Below are 11,137 nucleotides of genomic sequence, written 5' to 3'. Positions count from 1 at the left end.
TTAATATTTCTATAACTTGTCTTCATTAATTGAGTCATTCACGAAGCGTTGATATGACAAAAGATATTTGAAAAAACCGCTGTAATAATTGTTCCCTATTGGTCGTTATAAATATGTTGACACTAACGCCCTCCCTTAGTAATCGTGAGTAACATTTAACATAATTAATATGAATCAACCCATCGCATTTTTCTTTCAGTTGCTTTAAGTATTTGGTTGAAGTTGAATGAAATCAGTTCTCGATGTGTCGCTTAGCTAATGTAACTATATAAGAGAAAGTTATGTCCTTTGGCGAGAAGTAATGAGTTGTTCGCAAAAGTAATTTCGTTTTCTTTTTTTTTTTTTTTTTTTTTTTGTGAAAATGAAAGACAATTTTCGTATAATGAACAAATATTTTATTAAATTATATATTAAAAATTCTCGTCCAATATCTTTTACCATCTTTCTGATAGTAGCATGATTCCACGCTCATAGAATTTTTGGTCTTTGTTGGAAACTAACTGATAGAGGTGGTTCTTGACCTCCTCATTTGAAGTGAAGGTTTTACCGTCTAAAAAATTTTGCAGTGATTGAAATGAATAATAATCCAAATGTGCCAGATCTGGAGAATATGGTGGGTGTGGCATTTTATCCCATTCAAGCTGTAAAAGTTTTTGGCGAGAGACTAAACTTGTATGAGGTCTCGCATTATCCTGGTGGAACACTACACCTTTTCTGTTGATTAATTCTGGCCGTTTCTGTTCAAGTGCAACATTCAGTTTGTCCAGCTGATGATAGTAAACTTCCGAATTAATTGTTGTGTTATCCGGTAAAATCTCAGAAAAAAACGATTCCTTTAAAATCCCACCAAGCAGACAGCATCACCTTTTTTTTTGATGGATATTGGCTTTGGAAAAAGCCAATATATAATTTAATAAAATATTTGTTCATTATACGAAAATTGTCTTTCATTTTCACAAAAAAAAAAGATTACTTTCCGAACAACCTAATAGATTTTTTTCTCTCTTTTTTTTTTTTTTTTTACATAATGATTTACATATTGTCGATTTGAAAAGGTTATAAAATGAAATGTTCCATTTTATTTAGACTTGTTTTTATGAAAGTATTGAAAAATATTTTAATTTATGAAGTTATTATCATATATATATATATTTTTTTTTTATTTAATAATTTGATCATTATAAAAATTACAAAATATATCGTATAAATTGTTGATAATTTGGAAGGATATATGGATTCTCATTAAGTTTTTTTTAAATGTTATTTTTTTCATTTAAAAAAAGTAACCTGCAGTTATTTCGTTTTCGATAAAATAACCTTTAAATTTTCATCTATTGAATTTAATTTTACCTCTTATAAAAGATATATATAAAATGAAAGATTGAATTATTTTAATGTGATATATTTTTCACAGTGATTGCATTGAATATAACTTTGTTAATTCAACTGACGTTTCTGGTCTAATGATACAAAAAGTGCCTGGAAGATTGCAGCTTTATGATCCAAAGTTATACATCTATGATCACATTTAAAAATACATTCAGTATGTATATAAAATGTATATAATAAAAAGTTCAATATTATAAAAGTAACAAATATTGTTAAATGATATAAATTGTTTTATAATACGATTATTAAGTATTAAATATTTGTATTATTTTGCAAGATCGGAAGAGGATACATCTTATTGTTTAAAATAAAAAAATAAAAATGGCACCTGTACCATTAGAAGGACATCAAACGCCAGTAACAAATAATATACCACAAGAGGGTAATCGTGGTGGTTCTATTTCTCTTGGCTTGCTCATAGATTTCATTATACAACGTACTTATCATGAACTTACTGTACTAGCAGAATTGTAAGTTTATATTTTTTATTTATACATTTAAAGATTATTGAAGAATATTTTACTTCTTTAAAATTAGAAATTCAAATGCATAAATAAGGTATAAGTGATAATAAGTAACTTATTTCTTTAGGTTACCTCGCAAAACTGACATGGAACGTAAAATTGAAATTTATAATTTTTCTGCTAGAACGAGACAATTATATGTTCGTTTATTGGCATTAGTAAAATGGGCCAACAGTGCATCTAAAGTCGACAAATCAGCAGTAAGCATATATATTTATATATATATATATATATATATATATATATATATATATATATATATATATATATATATATACTGTATTGATTTTTTTTTTACTCAAGTAATATAAATATAATTTTTTCATATGTTGCAGCACATCATGGCATTTTTAGACAAACAATCATTACTTTTTGTTGATACTGCTGACATGTTAGCAAGAATGGCACGAAAGACACTCGTCCATGCAAGATTACCTAATTTTCATATTCCTGCAGCAGTAGAGGTCCTTACTACAGGCACATATGGTCGTTTACCAGCTTGTATCAGAGTATGCAGATAATATATAATAATCTACAAAAATACGAATTATAACGAATAATCAATTATTTAAAAAATGTTATTTATATAGGAAAGAATAGTACCGCCTGATCCTATTACTCCAGCAGAAAAAAGAAGTACATTACAAAGATTAAATCAAGTAATACAACATAGACTAGTTACTGGAAATTTACTTCCACAAATGCGTAATTTGAAGGTATGTTTATAAAATGATTTATAATTGAGTAACATCATTTTTCATTTTACATTGTTGCTTCTTGATCTATTCTTTTTTTTTTCCCCTTCGTTTTTATAGATCGAGGCTGGTAGAGTAACATTTTTAGTCGAACAAGAATTTTCAGTCTCGCTTACTGTTATGGGAGATGGTCCAGCAGTACCATGGAGATTATTGGAATTGGAGATTTTAGTTTCTGATAGAGAAACGGGAGATGGAAAAGCATTGGTACATCCCTTACAAACGCGTTATGTTCATCAGGTAAATAAATATAATATTATCATATTATGTATACAATTAATGTATTGTCTTATTTTTTTTCTTCTTTTTTTTTTTCTTTTTTTTTTTCTTTTTTTTTATTGAAGGTCGTGCAATCTAGATTAGCAGAAAGTTCTAATCCATTGTCTGAAGTATACCATATTCTTCATTATTTTTGTCAATCGTTACAATTGGAAGTACTTTATTCACAAACATTAAGATTAATTCGTGATAGATTAGATGAACATATACATGTAGATGAATATACACCTGGAAAATGTTTATCTATATCATATTGGAGGTATGTACTTTAGATAAAAAGATTGTATCGTCTTTAATCTTTTTTATAGTGCAATTCTCTTTATGATTATTATTAATATATATAATAATAAATTTCAGAGAGTTAACCAGTAAAGATCCTAGATCAGAACTTGGATACAGATTAACTGTACAAGTTGATCAACATGATCCTGCAAGACCTCTTGCTGTAGTACATGTACCATCATTAGGTAGCAAGGTTGGAATTAAACAATTATTTATTATTGTACCAATTATTATAATTGCTTTATTTCATGTATTCTTTATGATTAATTAGGAAAGTGAAATAGCAGATAGGGCTATAAGATCAGATCAATTATCAATGGAGTGTTTACTTGTGCATACTATTTATATACGAACAAGAAGTCGCCTTTCTGAATTAAAACAAGAGTTGCAAGCAATATTGAAAGATGTTGAATGTAAGTATATAGGGAGGGGGAAAAAAATACTGATTTTTTTTTTTTTTTCATATAAATAATGCTTCATTATAGGTACATTAGCAGGATCTCCAGCTATTTTATCAGTTCCAGTATTACAGCCGTGTTTAAGAGCAGAGCTTCTCTTAGTTACAGTAGATACTCATACAGGGATGCTTCAATGTCATGTACCACAATATGATGCTCCTTTAGTGCCTGAATTAACTGCTGCATTGAATGGTGATCATTCTAGACTTACTACACTTATATCAGAATTAAGGTAAAGTTTTATGAATTATTCTGTTAATATTAAATGATATCATATTTCTTCAAAAGAAACTATCAAATTTATATATTACAAACTTCGCTATCATAGATTTTGGATCACACAAAGAAGATGTGAAAAAACATTACAACATTTACCTGCCACATCTTATGAACGTTTACCAGTTTTACATCATCCAGAACATCCAATGTCAAAAATTAGTAGACATCGCATGTTTGTTCAATTACATAGGCATCCGTCAGTTATTTTGGTATATACAAAATATCATCATCTTTAATAACATAATTTAAAGCAACGGGAATATTTAATGTTTATTATTTTATTTTAGATTGTGGCATTCAAGGAAAAAGAAAACTCTCCATGTGAAATTGAATGTTCATTTTATCTTGCAGTAGTAAAACATAGTTCCATTGAAGATGATCCACACGATGATAGTATAGAAGCAGAAATTCCTAAGATGTATTTAAAAGTTCAAACCCTTATTGAATTTGACACATTTGTGATTACTCATGGACCATTCACTAGCGTTGATAGTGGTAAGTATATATACGTAAATATAAATAATCAGAAGTATGTGTTATCAGTTAATTATATATAGTAGGCATGTCGAAATGTTGACATCTGTTATACTATTGTAAGTTGCTATGTATGTACAATTCTTTTTTTTTTTTTTTTTATTTTTACATTAATATATAAAATCTATGTGTATTATCTAACATATAAAGTTATGCATGACTTAGTAATATGAAACTTTTCAAAGTCAATAATTTATTGACTGTAGAAAGAATATGAATTTCTAATATTTGTTATTGCCAGAAGTACAGGTACGTTAATAATATTAGAAAAAAAAAAAGTATTATTTAATAGATACTTGTCACAATTAAAATAAATTTATTGTTTCATATCTTTCATTTATGTAATATGGCTGTTGTTTTGCTTTGTCATTCATTTTATCTTTGCATTAGTATTGTAAAATGTAAGCAACCAGCATCAGTGTCAGACTAGAAAATATAAATTATAACAGTTCATTGGGTCCTGTTATTTTCAACGTATATTTCTATGTATACAAGTAAGCTTTATCATTGGAAGTTTTATCTTTAACAAAGATTTCTGTGTTATTAATTACTTCCTAAATAATGACTAATATGTCCCAAATTTCTTACTAATCGTTTAATTGTTTACGTGTTGTAACTACAAGTATTAACATCTGGCAACAATGAATGTGATGTTGGCATCTTACTACTTTGGGGGATTAATGGGAGGATTTTTTAGGGAGTAATGATCAAGATGGGGGGTACATTACAGAAGCGATGGAGCCAATGAGCAACAAGCGCAGAAGCACGGGAACTGGGGGAAGAACAGATGCAGTGGGTATAGCACAGAACAGAAGATCAAAACATCCAGCATATTTTATTCCTGAATTGGCCCACGTTGTAGCTTTGTGCGATGAAAGGATACCATTTGTAACTTTGGCTCAAGAGGTAAAATAAAATATTTTATAATTTATTGTTTAATCAAGGAGTAACTAAAATAAATAATGTATATATATATATATATATATATATATATATATATATATATATTATATATATATATGTTACATATATATATATATTACATTCATATATTGTATTATTTTAATATTAAATTATTATTATTAAATAAATATTTTTACAGCTTAGTAGACGGGATATAGCACATCAAGGGCTTCAAGTAGAAGCAAATGCTACAGCTTTAGTACTGAAACTTGTACAGTTACTTCCTCCATCACCAAATATTGCAACAAGCAGTGCGTGGTATTCTCTTTTAAAAAGACTTCTTAGTGTTTCTATCAGAGTTCATGGAAAAGGGATAGGAAAGTCATGGATGGCTGAATTTGTTTTTTACAGTAGTCCTCTTACTAGTAACCATACTAAGGAACAAGGTATTCTTTATTACAATATGTAAAATTAAGAAATATAATTATTTGTTAATTAATTTTTCTCTACAAGATTTGAATATTTTATGCAAATAATTATCTTTGATAATATATATAATTATTTATATTTAAGGTTTACGTAGACCAGTATATTTTTCATATGATATGTTAACGGCGGATAATGTGTCACGCACAGTAGATTCATTATTGAATGATTGGGCACAAATTGTTCATTTGTATTCAATAGTTCAAGATTTAGCTGAATATTTTAAAATCGGTAAGTTATGTGAAATAACATTTCTGTGTGAAAATGATATTTATTGATAACAATTATTTTCTTTCTTTTTTTCTTTTATTTTCTTTTATTTTTTTTCTTTTTTTTTTTTTTTCTTTTTTTTTCTTTCTCTAGAAAAATATAATTTACGAAATCTGGTCACAGTTAAATCATATAGTTATAGCAAACTAATCCTTGCGTATGGTCCTAATCGGGGAGCAACTGTAACTGTATATTGGAATACTGATGATAAAGCATTTAAATTAATATTTGGGAAAAGTAAGTAAGGTTATTAATAATGAATTCTAATTTCAATTATTCAGTTTTATTTATTATTATTTTTAATTATACAATTTTAATATACAATTATAATTATACAATATTAAATAGATAGATTACTTAATATATGATCAACGTTTAATTTTAATTATTAATATGTTGCAGGTCCGACAAATACAGTTGCCAATGCACATTCTATCATGAAGGAACAACTTGAAGCACATTTGAATAGGCATAGAAATTTAGCTCAATTAATTATTATACTTCATGAAACTATACAGCCACTTACATCAATTAGCAAATTACCAACTATTCCTCAACTTTGTGTATATAATTCCGTAAGTCTTATAATATTAGTACTATTTTACTATTGTACAATTTTATTAAGATGTTTTTTTTTTTTTTTTACAGAGGCCACAAGTACCAGTACAAACATTTACGATAATGCCACAGTGTGTAACATTGGTGAGAATAGCATACCAAGGATTGTATTGTTTGGAATTAAGAATGAGAGGAAATGGGCTTGTTAGTTTACGTGATGGTGCATATAGTTGTTTTGATAGAAGTTATATTGTTAATGAATTTACACCTATGCAAGGTCTTAAGGTAATAGATTTAATATGGATATAAATATTTTTTTTTTTAGATTTTATTAATTAATTACATTATTATTATTTTTATAGGCATTTCTTTCCAAGTACGTGGATGAGAGCGCACTTTTTAGAAGAAGATCACAATCAGAAGATGATAATCCACCATCGCCAGTTACTATGGATAGCGATGGCGGAGGAAGTGGAGTTGGTTTTTTAAGTCATCATAGAAGCGGTCCACAATCTCCAGCCCAACAACGAGATGGTTTAAGATTTCATCCACCATTAACTCCACCATCTGGTAGTAATCCACATACTCCTGCTAGTCCACATACTGCGAATATATCACAGGTATTTTTTTCGATTGGAATACCAGTAAATGGCTGTTTATATTTTTATTGATATAATAAACTAATAAAGTGAAATAATTTTAGGCCAGTCAACATCAAAGTTTTGGTAGCAGTCCTGCAACTTCGTTTAATTTAGCATCACCGCCTTCGCTACCCCCTAATACACCAAATATGTTACCACACCCATCACCTGGTTCAAGTCTTGTTGCCAACAGTCCTTTAAATCCGATGCATGTATCAAGTCCTGTTGGACTTATGCCAACATCTTCTCCAGGGCCTTGCAATAATGTACAAGTAGGACATTCGCCTGCAGGATCGTTTATGCAAACAGGTACAAATTTTCAAATAAATATATGCGTATATATATATACGTATATTATGAATGTTTTACAACTAAAACTTCATTTGTTGATATTAGGCCATATTGATGGTAGTCCATTTCCTTCTTCACAAAGTATGGCCTCTCCTGCTGCTTCAAATTGGCCAGGATCTCCAAGTGTTCCACGACCTTCTCCTGTTAGACCTGGTCAAAGTCCTGGTCATGCAGCCTTACATAGTCCTCAAGCAACGGATCACAAAAGTGGCAGTCATATATCTAGAGTATTACCTCAAAGATCATGGGCCGGAGCTGTACCAACTCTTCTCACTCATGAAGCATTAGAACTACTTTCTTGTCCTTCTTCTCATCCTTCTGGATTACCTGGGCCAGATTTATCACCGCTAGAAAGATTTTTGGGTTGTATCTATATGAGGCGACAATTAACGCGTTTCATTCAAAAAGACGAATGTGTAAGAATAACATTAACATATTTATATAACTTGTATAATTCTGATTTATAATTTAAAAAATAAGATATGAAAAATTAAATACGTCCTATCATAATTTCAGTTAACTAGCATCAACATCACAGAACCAGGCGTTGTACACTTTAAAGTGGAAAGTTTACAATGTAGGGTTGGATTAAATCCACAACATCTTCAATCTCTTCATATAAAAGTACAACCGCTTTCGGAACACAAAGATCAATGGACTTCCGAGGAATTACAAGTAAGATTAATAAATTATATAACTTCTTCTTATTCTTTTTTTTTATTTTTATTTTTTTTTAAATGATAAATTTAATTAATTCTTCTTATTGACAATTTTCTATAGATCATAGAAAAATTTTTCGATACTCGCGTTGCTGTTCCACCTTATAAACCAAATACAATATCTGGCTTTGGGAAGATGCTTAACGTTCCTTTCAACGTTTTAAAAGACTTTGTTCAAATAATGAAATTAGAACTTGTGCCTGGTCTTGCACAACAGCAACAATTAAAATGGTCTGTACAATGGTGTTTACGTATTCCACCATCTGCAACACCAATTGTGCCAACTGGTATGGCAGCTGTACTTGTGTGCAGAAACAAAATTCTATTTTTCGTAAGGATATTTTTCTATTAATTTTATAATTATATAATATAATTATATATTATATAATTATATTAACACTATATATTCTATCTTCAATTATTAAGAGACCTATATAATTGAGACGAATTTTTAATTTCAGTTACAAATAACAAGAATAGGTATACCATATCAAGGAGAAACACCATCCCTTGTATTACCACTAGTATATGATGTCAGTACTAATTTAACTCAATTAGCAGAGAAAAGAGATCCTAGTCCTGCTTCTGCAACTGCAGCAGCGTCGTTACAATTAAAAAGATTTGCTGAATATGGTGCAAATCAATCAGAGTGCTCCTTGTTTCCAGCTGTAAGAGATCTTTTAACAAATTTGACGCTTCCTTCTGAACCTCCAGTAATATCACAGGTATGCATTATTATAAAATAATGATCATTATCCTTAATAATGTTTTTAATATGTTTATTTAAGATTCTATTAACATTTCATTTATATTATTTTACAGGTTGTTGCATCTCCAGCTGGAAGTCAAGTAACTGCAACTCAACAAATACAAAGTCCAGCTATGCAGTTACATTCTCCAATGGCTGGAACACAAGGACCACCGCAAGGACCATATGGCATTCAAGGTATGCCACCGATGGGAATGATGAGCGGACCTTCGCAATAGGATTTACTATACTCTCCTAACCTCGCTTGTTTATCCAATTCTACATCTTGGATAAATTAAAAATATGTTCCCGTCGTCGATTATTAATTATTCTCTTACAAAAAGTATTTCATTATTTAAGAGAGAGACATCAATCTATTTAAGCTGCCAAGATCAAACATTACTGGAGAGTTTTAGGAGAGCCAATTCATTTATAAAAGTTAAAAAAGAAAAAAAAAAAAAGAAAAGAAAAGAAAAGAAAAGAAAATTGGCCGTTAATTAGACATATTTAATATTCTGTTAAATGTTGGAAATAGTACATCTTATGTCACTCATTGTCCTTTCACAAAAATGTATGTATGCGTACACACATCTACACACACATTTAAATGGTGGAGAATAATTTAAATTATTGACATGACATCAATTATATAATAAATGTATAAAGTATTGTATCATATAAGTGCATTATTATAATGTATACTTATTAATTAATAAGAAAACAGTAATTATATATATATATAAAAATGATTGTTAGGAAAGATATGTTTATATTAACAACTGTTATATTTTATGTAACAATACTATTTCTAAAAATTAGACCAATGCAAGTGTCTTAAAATACAAATTAATTATAATAATATGCATTTTTTGTATGTTTTACTCACGCTATAGAAAAGTGTAGATACGCGAGTAAATAATACGAGGTGTTTGTAAATAAAAGACACTAAATACCAGAAAGATTCTATTGAGAGTTGTTATTCTTTTATATTTACTGTACTTATTTATTTACAACTTACCCTGAAACACTTATAATACATGAAACTAAATAAATAAATAAATAAATAAATAAATAAATAAATTTAAAGGATGAAACAAAGGATCGATGAAAGGTTGCTGCACTCTAAAATAACGATGGCTCTACTCTATAGTGACAGTGACCCTACTTTAATATTCAAATAGAACGAAGTCCACGGTAGTAACTTTTAATTAACGTCCGCGATACTCCCGTGAGTGTTATAATAATGGTAATCTAATTTAAAAATTTGCATACCCCGGGTTAATATGAGTTAACCGAAAATTCTAGATTCTAACGCTAACTGGAAGAGAATTAGTCCTTAGACTATGTAGATGAATATATATATCCCTCATATATCCCTCGATGATCCTTACAGAAGATAAAGAGAATATGAAAAGGAGAAAGATACAGTAGCTTTACATAATGCTGAGACAGTAATCCGCACAAAGGCCCCACACCTATGGGTCCTACCGATGGGTCATAGCCGACATTTATAGATAATAATTAATAATAGTAAATAAGAATAAATAGGAATGATTGTAAAAATAAATTCTATAGAAAAGCTGTAGGTCCGTTTCTTTAAAAAATTATTTTAGAATTTTATTATATTTAATCATTTATTTATTGAAATATTATTAGCAATATAAAATGTAAGTACTGTAATGTATAGATAGAATGAAAAATTTGGAAAAGTCAAATATGCAGCTATTCGCTCGGTAGTACTTGCGTTAAAGAATTTATAATTAGAGTATGCAAGTAATACCGACCCAGGTCTCACCACGTGGAGGTTGCTGCATGTGGAGACCCACGGGCTAACGGTGACTCTACTCTAAAATCCGCGTTCCGCGATACCGATCCGAGATACCTTTCCGCTTCAATGCACTGGCTTCTTAACTAACAGGGTATGCGTAGCTTAGCTACTACACACCTCTTACAGATAGCTC

At 29.3% G+C, this 11,137-nt stretch overlaps 1 protein-coding gene across 6 annotated transcripts; it reads left to right on the top strand.

The window, feature by feature from the left end:
• The first annotated feature begins 179 nt into the window (after positions 1–179).
• LOC124425885 (mediator of RNA polymerase II transcription subunit 14) lies at positions 180–10,135 on the top strand. Of its 6 annotated transcripts, none has more exons than XM_046966917.1 (26): positions 180–260; positions 1,415–1,543; positions 1,667–1,859; positions 1,981–2,113; positions 2,249–2,422; positions 2,504–2,629; positions 2,729–2,908; positions 3,013–3,206; positions 3,305–3,422; positions 3,501–3,642; positions 3,715–3,919; positions 4,016–4,175; positions 4,254–4,461; positions 5,198–5,406; positions 5,603–5,849; positions 5,977–6,120; positions 6,253–6,396; positions 6,562–6,734; positions 6,808–7,002; positions 7,080–7,337; positions 7,421–7,667; positions 7,755–8,125; positions 8,226–8,384; positions 8,490–8,759; positions 8,890–9,153; positions 9,251–10,135. In XM_046966917.1, exons 3-26 carry the CDS (start codon positions 1,711–1,713, stop codon positions 9,413–9,415), a joined length of 4,635 nt encoding a protein of 1,544 aa, XP_046822873.1. In that variant the 5' UTR covers positions 180–260; positions 1,415–1,543; positions 1,667–1,710; the 3' UTR covers positions 9,416–10,135. The 6 variants fall into 6 exon arrangements, with proteins under 6 accessions (XP_046822873.1, XP_046822892.1, XP_046822864.1 ...); XM_046966936.1 differs by having other exon boundaries at positions 186–298; XM_046966908.1 differs by having other exon boundaries at positions 189–318.
• Positions 10,136–11,137: the final 1,002 nt, after the last annotated feature.

The sequence above is a fragment of the Vespa crabro genome, chromosome 1 (assembly GCF_910589235.1).
Source record: "Vespa crabro chromosome 1, iyVesCrab1.2, whole genome shotgun sequence".
In the NCBI taxonomy this organism is placed as follows: Eukaryota; Metazoa; Arthropoda; class Insecta; order Hymenoptera; family Vespidae; genus Vespa; species Vespa crabro.
The sequence above is the reverse complement of the archived record's forward strand: the minus strand, read 5'-3'. Positions and strand labels throughout refer to the sequence as shown.

Excerpts from the sequence above, each read along its gene's own strand:
- LOC124425885 (XM_046966917.1), top strand. The coding sequence starts at position 1,711 with ATGGCACCTGTACCATTAGAAGGACATCAAACGCCAGTAACAAATAAT. Across the intron at positions 2,114-2,248 it reads CTAAAGTCGACAAATCAGCA|CACATCATGGCATTTTTAGA; the intron begins GTAAGCATATAT and ends CATATGTTGCAG. Across the intron at positions 3,207-3,304 it reads TTATCTATATCATATTGGAG|AGAGTTAACCAGTAAAGATC; the intron begins GTATGTACTTTA and ends AATAAATTTCAG.